This window comes from Podarcis vaucheri, assembly GCF_965113315.1.
Source record: "Podarcis vaucheri genome assembly, chromosome: 4".
NCBI classification, from domain to species: domain Eukaryota; kingdom Metazoa; phylum Chordata; class Lepidosauria; order Squamata; family Lacertidae; genus Podarcis; species Podarcis vaucheri.
In genome coordinates this window covers 43,211,450-43,234,544 of record NC_138762.1, presented here as the reverse complement: position 1 = coordinate 43,234,544, position 23,095 = coordinate 43,211,450, and the positions used below count along the sequence as shown (strand labels likewise).

The following is a 23,095-nucleotide window of genomic DNA, read 5'->3' as shown; positions in this document are numbered from 1 at the left end:
GTGTAGAATTGCTATCCCACCCTTTCTCCCAAAGGAGCTTAGGGGTACGAACAACGGAGTAGTAAAAAGAATACAATTAAAATAAAGTAAAACATATTTAAAACATTTAAGAACAACTAAGAATATTTTAAAACATGTAAAAACAGTCTTATAACCTCACAACAACTAATAATTCCAAGGTTGTTGCGAATAGGATCTTTCACCCGTCAGGTGTTTGGGTGAGCAGGCATTTTCAAAAATTCCTCTTCAATGTTTATAATGAGGGAGTGGGGAAAGAGAGAGAAACCTCCCCAGGGAGGGCCTTCCCTGGTTTGTTTTAATTCATGCTGGGAGAAAGTTGGGATAGAAAGAAAATAAATAAAGGAAATTCCACAAATGGGAAACCACTACTAAGAAGGCCCTGCTGTGGGTCAGGACCAAGGAGGCAACATCCAGCGGCGACAGCATCAACCAGGGCTCCGCGCTGACTGAAGGACATTTTCAATCCCCTTTTATATTAATCTCTTCTCTGGACGTAAACACACCCGGGTCCTTCAGCCTTTATTCACTGGAATTTTTCTCAAAGCCCTTCACCATCTTTGTCACTTTGGACTCTTACTCTCTTCATTGTCATTCAAGCACCGCCCCCTGCCCCCTCCTAAAAAATTTGGACCGCAATAATTAGAAAGAAAAAGGAGGGGAATCAGGAGAGCAAAAGGCATTCTCCCTCCCTCCCTTTTCCCCCCTTCTCCCAGGAGCTGCACTCACCTGAGCCTCAGGCTGCCCCTCTCTGCCCTGTAATCAGAGCATGTCTGTGGCCTAGATGTGCCACCTCCACTGATGACTCCTGCCCAGTATTCTGCATCACCATCCATGTCTCCTGAAGGGGGAAGCGGCTTCCTGCGCACCTGGCGGTAAGATTGGCGGAAGTTGGCATCTTCCTCATGCAAGGAGGTGAGCTCTGAGATGGTGTTATTGTCTAGGATGAAAGAAGGCACAGAAATGCTGGAAACCATGGAGATGATAAAAATAACTCAGAAGACATTGGGAAAAATAGCAATCTAACACTCATGGATTGTTGGAGCCTTCACATACCGGAACAGAATTAATTCCTCAAGAAACACTAGATGTTGTATAGAATATCTAAATATTGTATAACAGATCCATCCTTTCTGGATGGATGATTACCTGTAGAATTTTTTCTTTTATGAAAATAAACATTGTGTGTATGTGAGAGAGAGAACTATAAAAATGGTGAGGGGGCTATTGGCTTGTTGGTTTTATTTTTATTATGTATTTGTGTGGTTTTATATTTTGATTTTATTCTGTGAACCGCCCTGAGACCCCCCAGGTATAGGCCTGTATATAAATTCAATAAATAAAATAATAATAATAATGGTGGTGGTGGAGTAAGACTTGTCCCTGTTAAATCAACCTTATCAGAAATGTGGTTTTAGTTATCGAAAGCAATGCTAAAACTTTTTTTCCTTTACCCCTTTTTAATTAAAAAATATAAACCAATCAAAAAAACACCAAAGCAATGCACATAAAATAATTATCAATGCTACATAGATAAAATCTGCAATTTTAAAAAATGAGGATACATGACTAAATTATATTTCATTTCTGGGTAGGTTTGCTGAAATAAAGGCACTAAAAAGCATCTAAAACAGTATAGTGAGGGCATCTGCCTAATAGGCGGGCAGTTCCAAAGCATAAGTGCTGCCACAGAACAAGACAGACTACAGAACAAACATTAAATGGCACTTGTAAAAGCACCAATTCAGGAAAACATGAGAAAAAAGTGGATCTAAAGAAGGGAAAGGGAAAGGACCCCTGGATGGTTAAGTCCAGTCAAAGGCAACTATGGGGTTGTGTAGCCCATCTTGCTTTTCAGGCCAAAGGAACCAGTGTTTGTCCACAGACAGCTTTCTGGGTCATGTGGCCAGCATGACTAAACTGCTACTGGCACATGGAGGACCGTGACGGGAGCAACTCCGTTTACCTTCCCGCCGCCGCAGTACCTATTTATCTACTCGCACTGATGTGCTTTCGAACTGCTAGGTTGGCAGAAGCTGGTATAGAGCAATGGGAGCTCACCCCGTCACACGGATTCGAACCGCCAACCTTCCAATCAGCAAGCCCAAGAGGCTCAGTGGCTTAGACCACAGCGCCACCTGCTCCCTTACAGATCCAAAGAACCACATGGCTAGCTCTATTTGTCAGTGAGAGATGTAGTACTGTCTCTCACCATCAACAGTCTTTCATGTAAGAAAGTAAGAAGGTCTTGGAAAAGCATTTCTAACTTGGCGTGAGGATATGCTGCTCGAAAGGAAAAGGGTACAGGGAATCAACAGTCCACCCAAGTCGATTTTTTTGGATTCTGAATGCAAAACCAATGTAAACTCTGTATTGCTCATAAAGACTTCCATATGCATTTTTTCACAGGTACTCCTCCATAGCAATAAAACATAGGAGAAGCACCCTACTGTGTGTCAGAATTATATGCATTCTGTCTCACTCTTTCTGGAGTGGGAGATAGACCAGCTCTGTGTGATTAACCAAACTTAGCTTTTTAAAATGATGTGCTCTTTCCCTCCCATCACCCCCATTGCCTAACCCACTGCACATAGTGACATCTGGATTCTAGGCATCCCAATCTGGAGGAAACCTTTTTATAGTATTTCTTGTGGGTGGAAATGGCAGCATGTTCAGTGATGACTGCTTGAGTACACCATGTAATTTTTTTAGTTTTTCCCCCTCAAAGCTGTGATTAAAGTCATTCCTTGAGTCTGTCAAGTGATTGAGGCAGCTTGTGTATCTCTGACAGCCAGGACCAAGTGGCACTAATGGGCTGAATCTATTGAATGTGTATGCTAAAAATAGAGGGCAGCATTTTTATCTGTATTTTTTTTTTAAAAAAATCTGTATTAGACGTATCTGAATGGACTTGATGAGTCAGTGACTTGGACCACCTCAGTGTGTAGCAATTTATTTCCTGCCGTCTTTTGCTAGAAATGATGGATGTGTACAGACATACATAATGTGGGGGTGAGCCCTGTGTGGAAATGCACTCACTGTTTTTTTCTCTCCTGGACTGAACTCAGAAGAAACCATTTCTGTGTCTTTACAGCAGAAGGCAATTGTTCACAGTGCTGGTTGGTGGAAACTGATGGCATTACTAACTCACATTCCACCCCTTTCCTGAAGAACTTTTTTCAATATTTTAAAAACTGTTTCCAATTTTTAAAAAAATGGCAGGGAAGGAGATGAATGTGGATGTGGTGCAATTAAGAAAGGTGGATGCCTTGTTGAAGAAACATGTTACTTTGCATCCTGTTAGTAGCCCAGTCATCACCAAATAGTTTATATCAGTGCGATCACCATTACAGGTTAAGGGGACAGGGGAGTTTGCATTAACATTCCATTCTCTTTTGAATGCAACAATGTTGGGTTTTACTAGAAATAGCTGAACAAGTTCCATCTCTTACATCTCTCTCGCATCCTCCTCGATGGGTCAAACTGAGCCAATTCTTTCTCGACATAGTACAGCACCTTCATAGAATCTCTCTCTTTGTCAGCCTGGATTCGGTAGCCTTTCCGCACTGTTGGAGAAGTAGTAAATAACTGGTCAGTATGTATTCTTTCCAAAAAATAATTTTCAAGTCCTCCTAAACTAAGAATCAAATCAGGATGCCTAACGAGTTCTGGATTGCAGGGGAGAACGGAATCTTATGTGTTCGTTAACTCAAAAGCCACAGAGAAATTCACAAACAATTACACACTTCCAAACCCTGAAGGTTTCAGTGGAAAAGTCAACGCATTCTTCTCTGGCACTGAAATAAGTGGACCTTTAAAATATGGAACTATAAAGTGTGGGATCATGCCTAATTTGAATAATAGCAGTGAATGCCAGTTCCTCAAACATTGTGTTTATTGCCTCTTCCCAACAAGACTGTCTATGACGTGGTGCTTCTTCCAATATGAATGTCTCTTTATTATTACGATAAAACTTTATTCATCTTATCCGTTTATGAAAGTGACTTTTTAACTGCTAGTGACCTTGTTGGAAATTAGAGTGGCATTATACAGTCATCATCTCTTGTAGTCCCAGAGGTTATTTTGGCCTCTGGATATCTATTTGGGTAGCTTGCATAATTTCTGTAATTGACAGGGAAATTAGTCATCCTTCCCCCCCCCCCCAATTGCAGCTGTGTAGTAGGAAAAATTTATACCCTTTTTTGTGGAATGTAGATATTAATATCAGAGTGAGTTTAGATCTGTTGACTGATCCCAAACAATTGCAGAAGACACCCCTAAAATAAAAAATGAGCTTAATGGGACTTACTCCCAAGTAAGTGCAACATATTTGCAGCCTTAAAGAAATGTCTAGTGTGGTCAGTAAAGTTCTTGTGAGTCATTCAGTCAGGATTTGATTCCATTAGCTATTCCATATAAATCAGAGATGATTATAGTAACCCATGCAACAGTATTTATAACAATTGCCCATGCCTGGTACCTGAGAAGTGAGAGGGTGGGAAGGATTTAGCCGTGCTTTATAATGTATGCAACCAATATAAAGTAGTTTCAGAGAAGCAGACCCAACACCATGTCCAATAACAATGAAATGAAAAATGCAGTGGGTTGTTTGTTTGTTTTTCAAAGTATGTGTTGATTGAGCATCCTAGTTCAGTACAGCCATTTCTGTGCAGTGACATTTAAAGTGCGCACACAACTGTGGTCTAACATGTTGGGTTGTTTATTATACTTTTCAGTTCAATATAATTCTGCTTTTGGTCAAATACTGATTTATCACTCCTGAATCTGCTCCAGATCTTTTTCTTAATAATGAAAAAATGTTTTAACAGTTCCCCTTAACTCATCCATTCTTATTTTGAGTGGAGGAGAGCAGAAATACACAGATTATTTAAACCCTTTTTTTCCTATGACTTTTCCAATGATCCCTCAAAAGGTCAGTACACTAGTACAAGGGCACAGGAGCTTTATTGCCGGAATTTGATCATCAATTGCTTTTTCAGGAATGTCATCTCAGTGCAGTGCTGCTATTACCAATTAGATTCTTCCTTCCGAAATGCCACATGCCGTTTCAAGAGCTAGTAGTACAAGCATTTGATCCTAAAGTATTGCACAGGACTGTTGATAAAGAACACCTGCCATTTTCTTTGGCTGCCTATCACTGATAAGCAAAAAAGGCATGTAGCGCTAGCCTAAGCATATCCCACTACGTTCAATAGAACTTGCTCCTGACTAATATCCATAGGATTGCACAAAGTTTTTCTCTGTCTCTTAATCACAGATCAGTACTGATTCAAGGCACGTGTGACATAACCAAAAGCACATGGAAAGATGCACTGGGCATGCTGCCACCACACTGAACACTTGAAATGGGGCATGGCTTTCTTCTAAAAAGTTCCAGGCAAAATATGTGGTAGGGAAAATAAAAAATACCATGAATTTTTGCTCATGAGTGGTAGAGATGAAACAGAGGTGCAAAAAGGATTTGTGTTTTTACTTTGCATGATTATGCAAACTCGCACATTTCTTAATTTTGATATACAACTGTCCATCAAAAAACATACAAAGAGGTTTGTACCTTATTTTTCAGGAAAAGTCACCCTTTCCTAATCTCGAAACTTTCCCAGTTAGAATGAGGATATCCCTTGGTTTTGTTAATTTAATTCCATGTGAATACACTTGTATACATTTTCCTCCTATTCTGCTTCATTTGAGGGCCCTGCTGATATATTCTGACAAAGACCCAGAAAGCATCCAGATTACCACTTTGTCCTCCTACGCTGGATTCACTTGCTGCCAAGGGAGGAAGGTGTGACTTCTCCATCAGGACAGCATGAGATGGGACTCCAGCCGCAGAGTGGACAGAGGGAATATAATAAGGCCCAGGGATTGATGTAACGGTTGAAGGGTATCCAGCCTTCGCAGCCTTTCCTGCTTCATACACTGGGGGAAAAAGGTAATAATTAAAAACGAAGCATTCACCCTGTAGTGCTTCCCATTTAACAGTTTGTAACTGCTCTTGATTTTAGCAACAGAAATTGCAGCAGTCCATTGATTCTTCCAAGGTCTTTTAAATGAGATGATACTGAACCCATTTTAAACAAACAAGCTCAGCAAGTGTCATCAGAAATGTTTCATGTTTCAGAGATATTATGGTCTATATATCTTCAGCAGCAAAATCAGGTCATAACAAGACTTTATATCAGGTATATTTCTGCAAAATAATCAGAGGATTTGTTTATTTAAAAAGGGGATTAATTAAAAATAATTAAACCACCGAGTAAACAAATGCGGAACCTAAATGAAATTTGAGGGAAATTACCCAAAGCCTAATTAGCAAAGAGGAGTCATCATGTAAATAGATTCTGTTTAATTTATCTTATAGAGTCATAGCAGTTCACCTTTAATACTACTGGAAGCCTCAAGCATGTACTAAAAGCCTGCAACTAGTTGGCCAAAGATTCCAACGTATATCAGAATGGGATTTGGCTTCTCACAGCAGACACAGATGTGCACTGAGCATTCATGTGACTGATATTTCTTTCCACACAGTCACCCTGATCCAGCAAGATCTGTGTGTGGAAGAAAGCTTCTGTGCATGCAACCAGATGGATTTAAGATGCACACCTGGCTGCTCATTTACATCTGCATTGCTATGGACATCCAGTCACCATTCAGCTGACTGGTCCATCTCCAGATTTATTTAACATATGTTCATTTGGCTTCTGCTGTTGACTGAAGTCACTCACAAACATCAAGGAGACATCAAAATTCATCAGTAATTATGCAGTCACGTTTAAAAAAACAACAACCCACCTTTTCAAAGTTAACAGTAAAAACAATGAGTTGATTCCATTGCTGGCTTTTGAAAATCCCCCTATCTACTGTATCTCTCCACATTATTTTCCTTCTGTTCAGAGGGTTCACCAGCCCTCATGAGGTGTTTCCCAGAAGGAAAAGGCAGCTGCAGTAGAAGATAAGACCAAAATTGAGTGCCCCAGTTTGCACAAGTGTATCTGCTTACTACTGATGGAAAGCCACCATTGGATGCAATAGACCCAAGGAAGCTGCCTTATACCGAGTCGGACCATTGGTCCATCTAGTTCAGTATTGTCTACACTAACTGACAGCAGCTCTATAGGATTTAAGAAAGGGTTCTTTCCCAGTCCTACCTGGGCGTGCCAGAGTTTGAACCTGGGACATTTTGCATGCAAAGCAGATGCTCTACTATAGAGCCCAACCCTATACAGATACATACTCCTCTCATCCAAACCACCTAAAGCCTGAACAAATAGATGGGCCTTCATGGATTTTTCAAAAGGCTAGCAGGAAGGAATACTGATAATCCTCTTTCCAAGGGGCTGTTCAAAGGGTGCTTTAAAGCCTCGTAAGAACTAGCTGCTCAACTCCACCCAGAGCCCACAAGCTGAACATAGCTACAGCTGGATTAGAGCCAATCTATTTTGCAGTCACCCCATGGATGATTGACATCCATATGAAACTCTGCTCTGTGAAAGGTCAACCAATACACGTTTGGCTTCTCAGTTCCCAAGGCAATTCGTCAGCCTGATTTTAATGAGCAACAATACTTTAGGGCTGACAGCTGGATCCTTCAGTTCTGCGAGAAGCACAGGAGGAGAAATATCATTTTAGCAATGAATACGGCAAGGAAGATGGTGTATCTACATGAAAAAGTGCTTCACAATTTGGTCCACATTGTGAACAAATCACTCACGTGCCCGTGGACAGCAGCAGGTATCTGGGCAGCAGGGGCAGCGGACGTAGCAACAGCAGCTGTGAGGACAGCACTGGCACCAGCAGATCCCAACCAGGAGGAAGAAGAGGAAGACCCCCAGGATCACCAAGCCCACAAACACCCATTCTAGAAAGAGAGAGATGCAAATGTGTCAAAATGTTAGGACCGTTAGCCAGTTAAAACTATTTAGATTACTCCACTGTGTGTGTGTGTTTACAAAAACCTCGCAATGAGTGTCTTTGGGGAATACTAAAGGACATGTAAATCAATTGAATTTGATAAATGAAAACATCTATTAATGCTTAGAAGGAAAAGCCACCTTCAATATTTTTCACTCCATACAGGCAACCCCCTATTTATGCACGTTCAATAAGTACGCAACAACGCACACACGCATCATACAGAACCTGGAAATGACCCGAAAATGTCACAAAAACATCACCAAAAGTGCAGAATGGGGCGGGGGCCCAGCCCCTTCATAAAAAAACTGCCTCAGCCCCTAGGAGTCAGCACCTATGCTATGATCTATAGATTGCTTCCATTATACCTAATGTTTACCTGGAGACCCAAATAAAGCTATAATTATCCAAAGATTGTACTGCCCCAAGAAAAGAAAAGTGCTTTTGCCCATCTCTCATAGCAAAAGCCAAAAAGCAATGGGTAGGCACAGCAATCTACTAAGTGGTAAATGGCGGTGATTTTAAGAAAATAGCAGCTCCTCCATATAGCGCTGTAGTTGTATTGTGTTCAGTTGTATGTGCAAGTTAGGATTTTCTCAGTAGTAGCAGTCTCCAGCTACACCAACATAGGGATGCACACAACAGCTTTATATAAACAACACTGGAGTATCCATCGCAGCAGTAGATTGAATAATACCTGAAATCTATCTTGCCTGTAGGGTTTTTAAAATATCAACCCACAAATACTACCAAACCGCCTATCCATGTATGTCTGGGTAGCTTTAGCTGTGGGACGCTACTGAACAAAAAACTTAATTACTTACCAAAGCTGCTTCTAGACTGTCACTAATTTGCAGGCAGAATGCAACATAGCAGCTAATCCAGAATGTGGCAGCTAGACTGGTGACTGGGAACGGCCGTCGAGACCACATAACACCTGTGGTGTAGAGACCTACACTGCTCCCAGTATGTTTCTGAGCACAATTCAAAGTGTTGGTGCTGACCTTTAAAGCCCTAAACGGCCTCGGTCCAGTATACCTGAAGGAACGTCTCCATCCCCATCGTTCTACCCGGACACTGAGGTCCAGCACCGAGGGCCTTCTGGCGGTTCCCTCATTGCGAGAAATGAGGTTACAGGGAACCAGACAGAGGGCCTTCTCAGTAGTGGCACCTGCACTGTGGAACACCCTCCCACCAGATGTCAAAGAGAAAAACAACTACCAGACTTTTAGAAGACATCTGAAGGCAGCCCTGTTTAGGGAAGCTTTTAATGTTTAATAGACTATTGTATTTTAATATTCTGTTGAAAGCTGCCCAGAGTGGCTGGGGAAACCCAGCCAGATGGGGGGGTATAAATAAATTATTATTATTATTATTATTATTATTATTATTATTATTATTGATGCAACATCATACAACCTCCCCACAAACAAATCAGAAAGAATACTCAATAAACAGCAGGCATCATAGAATCTCCCTGCAAACTTTGTGAAAACAAATCTGGATGAATGCTTGATGGACAGGTTAGTATGGAAGTGACCCAAGTGAATGGTCCCATGACTAACAACAAAGTCACCGCTGTCTTTGCATGCTCCGTGTCACTTGCTAAAGCCCTGGTTGTTCTCCCCAATTGCTAGTTGCAAGCAGTTATGGAAAAGACGGGGAATCAAGGGCACATGCACAAGCAGATGAATGCACAAGATGCTGTGGTTGAATGGGAAGATAAAGTAGAAGAAGAATGGATAATGTGTTAGATGACGGAGTACCTGGCATAATCTCCACAGCAAAACTGGGCAAGAGATCAGCAAGCAGCCCTGTCCTGCCTAGAAAAGACAGAGGAGGGGAAAGAAGGAGAGAGGTTAGTACAGGAAAATCACTCCCTTGCCTCAGCATGTAGCCTGCTCTTATGTTATGATGAGGTCTCTATGCTAGGGATGGGGGAGACATTTGATTCAGTTTCACATTTAGAAGTGAATCCACGCTTTCCAAAACAGTACAAGAACAAACCCACAGCCATCCTGCAAAATTCGCATTATTCCAAATTTTGCAATGGACTTTGCCAGCCAAGTAACGTGTTAAAAAAAAAGTACCTGCTGGAGTAAAGTGTGCATAAAAATGCATATAATAGTGAAAATAACATACAAAATTTATTCTGTTAGAGAAAAGTACTACCAAAAAGGGTTTATTAGGTGAGATTACGTACAAAAATATTATTAAGAGAAATTCACGCTAAAATGCTGATGAATTTTCATGAGGACTTTCTTTTTTTAAAAAGAAATGTGATATGTAAATGTGGAGAACTGAATTTAAGATTAGAAAAATGAGGAACTAGTATGATTCATGTGTGCTTTCTCCCCTTTCTTATTTCTCAGTGAACTGTACAGGAATGGATGCAGTTCCCATTCTCCACATCTTTAAACTGATACTGATTTAAAATAGGTAAAGGTTAGATATAGGAAATAGCTGCAGGAAGCACTGCTTCACAGGAGAAATAGTAACTATACATATTACATTGTTTAGCTTCATGCATACATATGTTTCTTAATGAAACAAGACAAAAAAAATCATTTTGGCCTAGACTTTCAGTACATATGGCCTATTCCTTTTAAGACTTTATTATAGGTAGCAGTCATAAATTCTGCATTGAGCCTGCATAGATTGCTTCCAGTTGACATGGAAACAACCTGGTTCAGCAGTGCTTTACAGAAAGGAAAGGCTTGACATTGTAAAACAGTACTGTCTGCGTACTCCACAATTGTGATAGTAGCAACTTGGGTCATCTCAACCTTGACTGCCTCTGGTACTTTTAGAGATGTCTGGTAAAAACCCAGAGATGCAGGGAGTTGGGGATAAGGTCTCTTAAAGAAAACTGATATTCCTAAAATTAGCATTGTAATCTGGATTTTTTGTTGCAGTTAAAGCACTGATAAGATCTCAGTTAAAATGGAAAATGCAAAGAGCTGAATGATTTCCACCATCAATCCTGGCTCTTGTGAATACCCCAGCTATACAAAACATTGGCCCAATTTCAAGGAAAATGTAATTTTATCAGCATGGTAAGTAGTAACAAGTACAGAGTTTAACATTTTCACCTTCTACATTTATGCATCTATATTTTGTTACAGCTCTTGATTAAATGGATGCAATCGAACATTTTCATATCCAATTCAAGAGCCAGCTCATTAGCATGATTAGAGATCATCCTGAGACCTGCAGGTTTCTTAATTGGTCAAAAAGTTAATCACCACAAGGAGCCACCCCAGTGTCAAAATAATCCACAAAATTACTGTGGATGACCTACAGTAGAATGTTCAGATACAAATGTGTATGAATTAAGTCTCTTGGCACTCAGAAGCTCCACAAGCGCACCATGAAATGGCAAGAAAAGGAGAGTCATCTTGAATACAGTGTTATGTTGCAACTTGCTCTTAGTAGACTTATACTGCAATCCTAATGCATCTTCATTTAGCAGTGCTATTGGATTCAATGGGACTTAATCCCACGTGGCTGTCCAAATAAACTGTGTGGACCATAAGATCAGTCCATTTTGCTTTACTGTATTTATTTAGAATCCATTCATGAGAAAGGGCAATATTTTATCTTCAGGAAGTTAGAGGCCACTGGCTACAGGATTCTAGATACAAACTTGTCTCCACATCAGTCAGCCAGTTCTGCATTAACCAAAATTTAGACTAAGATCACCAACTGGAATTCAATTCTTTCCTACTTCTAGTTTTCCCCATTGAATAAAAAAGAGGGCTATACTTATTAAGACTACAGTATATGTTTCTGGTCCCCTAACCATGAGGCTATTGTCAAAGCAACAATAAAAGCACTCTAAAGTCTAGTAATGCTTTGCTACCTGTTGCATTTCATCAAAGCTGCTGTTATATCACCACTGTAACATCATCAATCATGAGTGGCTCTTGGAGCCATAGTGGAATGCAAAACTGATTCTGCAGATAATGTGCTCACATTTCCTTATAACAATAATTGTTTCTATCACCAATAGTTTTCTTGCAACTATCTTTGGGCTGAACTATATGTTACACACATAACAAAAGGCCAGAAACTCATTTTCCTAGGGGAAAGCAGTTTGCACTGGAGAAGCAACGGGGAAGGGATCTTTAACTCTTACTATTTAGAGTGCTTCTTCCTACCAAATCCTGCTCTCTTTTCTACTGCTATCCCTACAAGGTCCCAAATCCATGGTTTAAGACACCTGGTGAGGATACGAGCACTGTTATGCTGGAAAAGGGTGCTACTCCTTCACAGTGTAGCATTTTCTTGATCTAACTGTGCCCCTCCAAAGTTCCTATTTTCCTTGCTGTGGGTAAACATATGAAAGGTACCGATCAGGAAAATGGCATGGGCGAAAGGCTTCTAAACAACATGGCAGTCCTGATTCAATTCTCCCCTTCCCTTTAAAGAGAAACTAAACATTGGGAGATCTCATCACAAATCTCCCACATTTCATCTAGCTTGACCCTGAATGTAACACTGTACCTATTCCTTCATACACATTTAAAACAGCAAGTGAACTAAACACTGGTCTCAGTTGCATGTATGTTTATGACTTTCAGTCACAAAAAGGAAATATGTAGGGAGAGAAAACTTCTAAACCAGTCTTTTCTGGTGCCCTCGAAATGTTGTTTTTTTACTGCTAACCCCATTGTCCCTGACCATTGACCATTTTGGCTGGGGCTGATAGTTGTGGGCCAAAACTATCAGAGGCTACCAGGTAGGAGAAGCCTGCAGATACCTGGAGCGTGGGGTCATGTTTTCTAGTTAGGGAATTGCTTGAGGCCAAGTGTGAATGCCTAAAGATCTGGAGAACTGAACGTCCCAAGCACTCTCAAACTGTGATCTGGCCTCCAAAGCAAAACAGATGTGGTAGCCAACCTACCAACCCCTGTATTCCAGCACATCCTGTCAAAACAGTCAGATCAGCCTCGATTGCCAGGGACCATGCTGCACCCTCCACACTCCCTCACAGAACAGTTTACAGCCAGATTCCAGAATATAGCATACACTTCAGACAAAGCACACACACCCGCCCAAAGACTGTGTGTGTTTTGTTCTCGTCTCACAGATTTCTTCTCGCCCTTCCCTCCTGCCCACCACCCTGTCTAGTGTGAAGAATTCAATCTCTAAAGGAATTCACTAAGCTCTCTTCTTGGGGGCTAGTTCAAAGCAGGGGGGGTGAGGTGGAGGTGGGGCAGAGGCCATGCCTAGATCTGAACCTGATGACTTGAATATTCCAACAGAAATTAAACAGCACTAAATAACTGTGCCATCGCCCACCTTTCAGCATTTTGATTCCCCCCTCCTTTTACACAAGCTGCATTAATTCAAAGATAACCGCTCTTCCCAATGCTGCGTAATTCCACCCCCCTTCACAGAACCTCCCCCTGATCCTAGTTTTTAATACCGGCTGTTAAGTAGGCTGCTGAAAAGCACTACAGCTGACCCAGCCGCTCTTGTTCATACCAGTGGTAACCACAGCAACGGTAGGGGGGAGGTAACACATGGGCCTGTCATGAATGCGCGCTAATTGAAGGCCAACTTTCCTCCCACAGGGATGAGCAACAAGTGAACCAAAAATATATAACGAACGAGGACAAAAGAACACACTGGGTGAGGAAGGAAGAGGTCTGAATACCTCTTGGAAATTTTCAGGCAGAAAATTGAGACATTTTGCACATTTAGAAATTTGATAATCCAGGCGCAGGGCAGATGTGACACAAAAGGTTATTTTTATGGGACTATATTTGGGGGGGGAATAGAAATTTGAAGGGTACAGTCAACAAATACACAAGGGCTGCCAGGATGCAGCTCTAATATTCTTAAAGGTTTTGGTTTCAGCAATCTGCTTGAGGAAACACACAAGTCTATTCCACTGCCAACATTCAGTTGCTATTTGCTTCCCAACCACAGTGATGCAGAATGAGAGCATGAGCATTCAGGCTTCCAGCCAAGGGGCCACCAACATTTTTGGGTACGTCCAGGGGTACATTTGCAAAATGGGGAGTCTGCCATAGGTCTGCATTGCAACCAAGCACACACTGCAACCTAATCTATTGGCTGCAACAGAATGTCTCTTTACAATTTAATTTCAACAGGCAAAGGAGACTCTACAGGCACCAGAAAAGGCCTCTGCAGGTGCAGGTGTAGCCACAGGTGCCACAGTGGCAACCACTGCTCTAGCCACCAAAGTTGCTTCTGACCCTTTCCTCTGAAATTGCCATCCTTTGTACACTCACATTTTCATGGGACACCTGCGTTGCATCGTTACTTGCCCACTGCATTCCAGAAAAAAATGAGATGAAATTAGTAATTAAGATCTCTGTCTCTCTCTTTTCTTCCCCTGGCCCCAAACTGTGTGAGAGCAGAAACTGACATTGGTGCAATTAAAAGAAGCTTGGAGTGGTTGTACCTTACTCCAAAAGAGGCAGTCATACCCTCCCCTCATGACCATCTTCTTTAAGAGATAACTTCCTCAGGTTAAACAGTGACCTGAGCAAATCTTCATTCCTGTACAAAGGTAAGCAAGGACATTTATTCACCTATTCTCGTAATTGTACACTGGGAATAGATCTGAGTCTGGCACTTAGTGGAGGTGCCAAACTCAGTTCAAAATCAAAAGCAGGAGAGTACAGAGAAGGAACAAGCTGGCAGGGGAAAATAGCATATTAAGCGATCCAGATAACAGATCATCCATCTTGGCTTCCTGTTTATTATTGCTATTTCTTGCTGGAAAGGGAACTGCAGACATTTGATAAATCAATTGCAACAGTAGCATAGATTTCAGTGTATTTCACCTCCCCATAAACATATTTTTATCTGTGCAGGCTCCAAGCCCTCCTGTTTTCATGTGTCAGTAACTCATAGCAACTATCCTCCTGCTGGCTGACTAGATGGCCCAGTTTATTAGGATTGTCCCAGATGGTTATTTCCAAATGGCAAATTTGTCCTTGTTTCAATAATAAAAAGAAAATCTAGGACATACTGTCATTGTCTCTATTCCCGCTGCACTGCTGATTATACCTTTTGTATAAGTACATCCAGCAGCTGCCTCTCTGCCGTTTCCCTAAATGCACCTGCTGCCTCTTAAACCATCAACGGAAGTTTGAGCCAGACACATAATCAAGTTGCAAGGAGTGGGCAGCAAAGTCTACAGAGAAGGAGCAGGCACTGATTTGGCATAGCATGTACAAAGCAGAGAAAAGAGCAGATACGGGAAAGTGTTAAAGCAAAGGAAAGATATACTGATCCAAATGGCAGGAGAATAAATCAGAAGGGCAAACTCAAATATGGGGAAGGATGAAGAGAAGTTGTAAAATTTTGACAAAGGAAAAATAAATAAATGAGACAAGAGGTAAGTTATGGCAAAAGGGAAACATCCTATGAGACAAGACACACACAAAAGATTGAAAAAACACCATGGATGGTCAATGTGAGGGGGTGAAAACATGCAAATATAAACACAGTAAAATAGCAAGTGCAGCTAAGCACAGAATAGGAATTTATGATAACATTGTTTTTGGACATATTGGATTACAGCAGTCTGGTTCTGCAGCTCTCTAATGGGAAAAAGGAACTATTGTTCTTCTAGCGGTGGCAACATGTGGCTATTTGGCAAAACCGTAGCACTCGTTGGGCCTCGACATTTAGACATGATCCCAAAACAGCATAAAAAAGTTGTAGAGAGGAAACGCGTCTCTTGTAAATCAGAGGGGCATCCAGGAAGCCACTGAGAGATTTATTGGGAGAGTGTGACCATGTAGTGAATTCCTCTTTCCTCCCTCTGCTAGAAATAAACTTCTTCTTTTCTGCCCATCCCTCTCTTTCTTGTTTTGTCAATCAAGGGAAGAACAGCAGCAGCTATTTGCAGAGATCAAAGTTTTAACAAGCAACAGAGACCGCCAAGCAGGCTGTTACCATAGAAACCTTAGTAACGGAGGCCTTTGAATTGTGCCGGTATCCTTTGTTAGCAGCATGTGGCCGAGGCTGGCGAGTGAGAAGGAATGATGGGGAAATCTTTGGACAACAAGCACCACTTCTAAATAGCACTAAAGGAGGGGAGTAGGACTGGGCAGAGGAGACTCAAAGGCTGCTAACAGTGCCATGTGGGCTTGAGGCAGAAAGTGGGGAGGGGGGGAGTTACAGCACACTGAAGATGCAGACGGGAACTACCACTCCATCAGAAATAGGCATTCACAGATCATGGCAAAAAATAAATAAGGAGTTACTTTGTTCTACCCCTTTCATATTACTACTATGTGTGCTATTCTGTTAATTTTTACTCAGAGCAGGTCCATTGAAATTAATCAACATGGCAAAGTTAGGTCCATTAATTTTAATACCACCCAATGAATACCACCCACTGTTTGCTTACTGATTTGTTTATAGGTGTCAGGAGTCAAGCCTGCAGCAGGATGGTGGGACCTTAGCCCCTCATATAAAGCAGAGATTTAGGCTGTGTGTCACACTATGCTCTTGCCAAAGAGCCAGAGTCCTTTGTTCTGAATTGGCCAAACTAATGAAACTCTAAGAAACACATGACCAGTCTCCCAATGGCTTTTTATTGTTACTGAAAGGCAATAAGGGTCAGGGATTAGGTATCTGACTGGAGAAGAAGCAGAGGAAGGAGTGCCTAACCCTTTCCCCTCAGGCCATTTTTCTCTATATACTGTGGTACCTCGCAAGACGAATGCCTCGCAAGACAAAAAACTCGCTAGACGAAAGGTTTTTCCGTTTTCGATTTGCCTCGCAAGACGAATTTCACCTATGGGCTTGCTTCGCAAGACGAAAACGTCTCGCGACTTTGTTTCCTTTGTCTAAAAACAAAGACATGTTTTGTTTATAAAGTTAATTTATTTTCCCTTCAATTTTTGAACTGCTCTTTACAGTATGTGTGACTTTAAAGAGCAGTTAATAAACTGTTGTTGTACCAAATTTGGCTTTGTTTGGACTTTTTTTGACCATAGGAACGCATTAATTGATTTTCAGTGCATTCCTATGGGATTTCGTGATTCGCAAGACGAAAAATTCGCTAGACGGCAAAACTTGTGGAACGAATTAATTTCGTATTGCGGGGCACCACTGTACTACATTTGCACTTTCCGTCATCATGCTGCTGAACAAATAAACAACGAAGAAGAGAGCAGGCAGACAGGTGGGCCAGGCAGGCCTTTCCATGCACTTCCTGCCAGACTGGGGCAGGAAGAAGAGGGTGGGCAGACAGACACCACAGGGAGGCAGGGTGAGCAAACAGACCAGTGGAACAGGCAGGCAGGTGGCCCAGGAAGTCCTTCCCAGATTCCTACTGTTGTTGCTGCCATCACCACTGGTGTGGGGTGGGGAGAGGAATGAAGGGAAGAAAGTTGCTCTCCACTTTGTCCTACTACCATCACCACCTTGTCAACTTTCTCTCCTTCATTCCCCTCTCCGCCCCACAGTGGCAACAGCGATAGAAGCAAAAAGGGATGGGGTTAGGGAGCTGAGAGGGGTTGAGAGGGTTTTTGGTGGCAAGCTGTGTGGGAGGGGGTTTGGGGCCAACTGCGAGGCAGGTGTTGGCAGTAGGTATGTTTGTGAGCAACACAAGCAGCGCCAGAAGTCCCTAGTGCAAGTGAAAGAAGGGGCAGGGAGAAGCCATGCCATGAGGAGAAACCCTCTTTGCATACATCCTTCCTGCTTGGACAGCTCCTTTATCAGGGAGTGTGTGGTGACACCACTTTTGAATGGTAGACGAACTCAGCTCCCATCCACAGTGGCTGCCCGCCATCGTAACTTCCCCCGAGTGCAATGACTGTCCCTGGCCTATTGAGATTGGACAGCCAAGTTCAGCTTCCATTCAAGAGTAGTGCTGCTACCTGCTCTTTGGCCACCAAAGGACCCAGCAGCAGGCAGCTGGGTTAGGCCAATGAAGGACCCTACTGAGCCTCTGGGGCACTCAGCCAATGTCTGACCTGGCTGGCTGTTGGTGCTACGCCTGCTATTCATCCCTAATCTCCCAGTCAGGATCAACATGAAGCAATAATATGGGCAGGACCTGCAAACAAGGCACTTTTAATTATAGGCACGGCAGCCCCCAAAAGCTTCAATAGCACTTTGCCTGTTCACGCTAGAACAGCTGGTGCTGCAATTACATGTTGTTGCAAAAAAGGGAAAGAAGCCCACCGCCACAAATCAAGTCTGAAAGAAATACGGGAGGGTAGACAACAAAGAAAATATTTGACTGCATTTATTTAGCAACATCATCTGGAATCCTCTATAAAAAGTACATGGGTAGAGGATGGCAGTTCCACAGAAAAGAGTCTGTGTAGAAGCGACCTCAGACGCTATTCACTGCAGCTGCTCGAAACGCAATTTCTTCACCCAATCTTACTTCTGCTGTCTGATCATACTCAGACCACCACTATTGATTTGGCAACCACAGGATCAGATAATAGCCTATAACTCTGAGGGAGCAGGCAACAAGAGTGTCTGCTGTGAAGCCTTCTTCCCCAAACTACCACTTCCTCCACACAAGTCTTCACTTCTGCTTTGGTGACAGGGGATGTGATAAGACATCTACTCTCCAGAGAGTGCCAGTTGCTAATCTGCAGTTTAGCATTTCAGTGGACTATGTTGTGGGATAACAGCATCCCACAACACATCAAAGATACCAACACCTGTTTTAATCACAAGTAGTTGCTGATATATGATTGGCAGCTTTTCAGCAAAACAATATAAAATCAGTGGTTCTTTTTATCATATCTTTATCATATATTAAGTAAAAATTCTCTTGAAGGATTCCTCTAACTTTCGCATCCGTATCACCTTGTCTAATGCATTTTTGCTGAGGCAGAAGAAATCACTAAAACTGACATAAAGTAGCATGTCATCCAGCAGGGCCCTCACCTCGCGTGGAGTCAGACTTTCCTCTCCACAGAGGCTTTTCACCCACCCTGCTTGCAGCTATTTTATTCTCTGTTGGACAGTGTTCTCGAAGCTACCAGCAAGAGTTTGACCAAACTGCGGGAGGCAGTGGAAGACAGGAGTGCCTGGCGTGCTCTGGTCCATGGGGTCACAAAGAGTCGGAGACGACTAAACGACTAAACAACAATTCTGTCAAATATCCATAGGGTTGTCATGGAAGATGGAGCAAGTTTGTTTTCTCCTGCTCTGGAGGCTAGGACCCAAACCAATGGATTCAAAGTTTCTGGAAAGGAGATTCTGGATAAATATCAGGAAGAACTTTCTGACAGTATGAGCTCTTCAACAGTGGAGCAGGCTTCCCTGAGAGGCAGTGGGCTCTCTTTCCTTGGAGGTTTCTAAGCAGAGGTTGGATGGCCACCTGTCATGTATGATTTAGTTGAAATTACTGCATTGCAGGGGGTTGGACAAGATGAACCCTCAGTGTCCTTTCCAACTATGTGATTGTAAGCATATCCCATCAACACATACATAGACAGGAGGCATGAACTGATAAAGTAAGAAGGTGTATTGTCATAGCTGGTGATGACAAAACGATCCTTTCTGAAATCTGATGGTAGGGAATCTTCCCATTTCTTGTCCTAAGGGGAGGGGGAGGAGAGATATTTTGACCATCTCCAAACTGTCAGTATTTTACAGGAGGGATTTAAATAACATACCAGAAATTTAGGTTTCTGCAATTAAAATGGATTAAAGCATCCTGCCACAACATATCTACTTTATAAAACAAAAAACAAGACTTCTGGGATAGGAAAGTGACAGCGAAATGTACTTAATTGTGTCAGATATTTGATTAATTCACAAGAAGACGTACAGTATTACCACCACACGCAAGCAGTGTGATGCCAGTGAGCAACCTTTTGATAAAGTCTTGGTTTTCTACAAATGCACTTATGAAAAATCTTGTGAAACTGCATGCTCACTTTTATATATCTAAATCAGAATATATGTGTTTCCTGCCTCAATCGGAAAGATTCAGATGTTGCTCTGTCTGTATGATTAGTTATTTTCTACTTCTACAGTTTTAAGAAATATTGCACAGAATGAGCAAATAAAACTTTTGAAATAAATTTGTCAAGAGGCTAGTGAAGTAGGAATGTTTTAAGTTATCTCAGTTATGTAGGATGACCCATAAACATCTATTTGCTCCTAAATAACCAATATTTCATGATTTTCAAGTGTTTTACTCTTGCCGCATAAAAAGCTACCCTTCTCACATAAGTCCAGGGGATAAGGCAGCCCCCAAGGTGTTGCATAATTTATAGGCAGCCCCTAATCCCTTTCCTGTTCTAGTTTTGCATCCCCCTCTAAGGGAATAAGCCTCCCATCTGAATATCAGCAAACAGAAAAACAAAAGCCTCTCACTCTGACTCTCCAAGAACTAAGATATTTTATCTAAGCCTTTTCTACAGTTCATTAATAGTGGGATGGGGTTTAAATGTCCCAAGAAGCTACAGAACCGCAAACAAATGGTCGTTTCTAAGTGTTTGTTTTCTCCTTTGAATGATGAGAAGAATGCTAAGCATTGGCAATGAAATACTATTGGGTGTGCAAAAACAAAAAACAAAAAATATGCATTTTTATAATGTATTATGCACACATACAAGAATATATATATAGGGGACGCGGGTGGCGCTGTGGGTAAAACCTCAGCACCTAGGACTTGCTGATCGCATGGTCGGCGGTTCGAATCCCCGCGGCGGGGTGTGCTCCCATTGCTCGGTCCTAGCGCCTGCCAACCTAGCAGTTCAAAAGCACCCACGGGTGCAAGTAGATAAATAGGGACCGCTTACCAGCGGGAAGGTAAACAGCGTTCCGTGTGCTGCGCTGGCTCGCCAGATGCAGCTTGTCACGCTAGCCACGTGACCCGGAAGTGTCTGCAGACAGCGCTGGCTCCTGGCCTATAGAGTGAGATGAGCGCACAACCCTAGAGTCTGTCAAGACTGGCCCGTACGGGCAGGGGTACCTTTACCTTTTTACAAGAATATAAGTAGTATATGTTTCTGGTCTTGGATCAGACCAAGTTAGAGCCAATCATTTGCTTCTGAGAAGCCCAAAGCAGGGCATAGAGACCCCTGATGCTGCCCTCCCCTATAACAACTGGTGTTAAAAATATTGGAATTTCAGCTCCGGTAATCCGAGCTGATATGGTCCATCTTATTTGAGCCCACCCAGCAGAGCATTAAAACAACAAAGTCCACAACGGAAGGATGGGATAGTATGGGCTACTCGCCATGCTTTATTACTAAGCTATGCAGAGAGCAAAGAAATATACATGTTCTCTCTATGAGAAGCAGAGAGCAACTGAACAAAAGAAATGAAAGAAACAAAGGAAACAAGAAACCAGTAACGTCACATCCCGTCTCCCTTTCCCGTGAGTAACCAACAGTATCTGGACTCTGGAATGTAAACAGTCCTGTGACTGCAAGCAGCTGCTCAGTGAGGAAACAGAAACTAACATAGGCTGCTTCTGAAGTGGAAGTTCCAATTATACGCAATCCTATGCATGTTTACGTAGAAATAAGCCAAACTGAATTTAGTTGTACTTGGCCCCGGGACTGCAGTCTTAGCCATTATGACTAACATCCTTTGATAGCCCTACTCACTCCTGCTACACTGATATTTATGTAATCCCATCTAAACCCAAGGCCATTACCACACTTTATATACATTGTGTGTGACATGCACTACATCTTCTGCGAACTGATTTCATTGAGCAACCTCAGGTTTTAGGATTGTGAGAGCAGAAGCAGAGGGGAACCTCCTACCAACTAACGTGGCCAATTTGGGATTTCTGGAGGGCACCTGTGCAAATGGGTACAAAGAGGATACATGCTAAATGAACATGTTTGAGGAGGGAGTCAGTATTGGTGTGGCAGGTTTTATCTCAGGAGGGGTGCCAGAAACAGGAAACTTTCAATAAATAGGAAAGCCCTCAGAGGCCTAGCCAGCTTCTTATTTTGGAGCATGGGATCCTTCTCTCTCTCTCTCTCTCTCTCTCTCTCTCTCTCTCTCTCGAGTCCAAGACTTCGTTCATCACAGGGTATCGCTAAGTGACACAAACATAATCTCTCTTCATCATCATAATCTCCCAGATAACCCCTCAAGTCCCTTAACTAGTTTCCCCTCTTTCCTGCCTGAACTCCAGTGTGGCTCAGCACTGGGCTGAACCTGACCTTTCTTACTTCTTTCTGAATATTGCAGGGCCTCTTTGAACCTTGCCTTTGCCTTCTCTGAGACATGCTCCTACTCTCCCTCCTTTGCTGCTCTCCTTTTCCCCTGCCGGCCACCCAGTGGGACAAACGGAAGCGCATCAGATGTCCAAACACCACAGCACTTCAGGTCCACCCATGTTTACATCTGGTTATTTCTGACCTCCCACATGATGGTTTAAAATAGAGTTGAGCCAAAATTATCTGCAGACGTATTAACAGTAGTCTGTGAAGTGGATCTAATGGAGACTGTGGAATCCTAAAGTTACCCTTCCGCTCATGAAACAGAAGGATTCCTTGCAGCAGAAGGTGACCTTTGGGTCCTACAAGTGACTTGTGGCTGATAGAACCAACATATGACATCCACAGTGAATCTGCTGAAAACATCTGGGAAATGATCAGGCACCACTGAAGTTGGATTTGCACAGTTCATGCTGTAGAAATTTGCCCCAAAGTTCCCTTCTGCTGCTTCCAGGGCTGCCATTTTGCATTGTAGTTTGAAGAAAAGGGCAATAGGATACCTGGCAAACCATTTACACCAATGCCACCATTTCAGGGGGGTGTTATTGTTTTTTAATATTTTTTTTGAACAATTGTTATTTCTCTGCCCAATTTTTCTAAGAATTTTAGACAGCTGTTTAAATTTTGAAAACAATACAAAAGCTGTGTTTTTAACTTGTAGGCTATATGAATGAAATTCATTGTGCATGTTGGCACTGCAACGTTTAGTGTAAAAGTATTTTAAATTATGCACTTATAATTTTTCTTTTAATGTGAGCCATCTGGAGTTTCAAAGAAAACAGGATACAATCATTTAAGTTAACTTGGAATACTGCTTCAGTGGAACTTTATCATTTAAATTTAGGAGGAAAGAATCTGGCACTCTCCATCCTTTGTTACATGTTGCCTTACAACAGTGCGTAGTGATTGCAAAACAATACTGGCTTGTATCT

General features: G+C 42.2%; 1 protein-coding gene across 5 annotated transcripts in view; it reads right to left on the bottom strand.

Annotated features, from left to right (window-relative positions):
• ILDR2 (immunoglobulin like domain containing receptor 2) overlaps positions 1-23,095 on the bottom strand; it is a 42,921-nt gene that overhangs the window by 3,657 nt on the left and 16,169 nt on the right. For 3 of the 5 annotated variants that reach the window (XM_082221478.1, XM_082221476.1, XM_082221477.1), the window contains 5 exons: positions 9,717-9,773; positions 7,751-7,897; positions 5,779-5,958; positions 3,471-3,584; positions 748-958 (listed from right to left, as the gene is read on the bottom strand). In XM_082221478.1, coding sequence (XP_082077604.1) covers positions 748-958; positions 3,471-3,584; positions 5,779-5,958; positions 7,751-7,897; positions 9,717-9,773 — 709 coding nt within the window. The remainder of the gene's footprint in view (positions 1-747; positions 959-3,470; positions 3,585-5,778; positions 5,959-7,750; positions 7,898-9,716; positions 9,774-23,095) is intronic. The other 2 variants (XM_082221479.1, XM_082221480.1) reach the window with 1 other exon arrangement.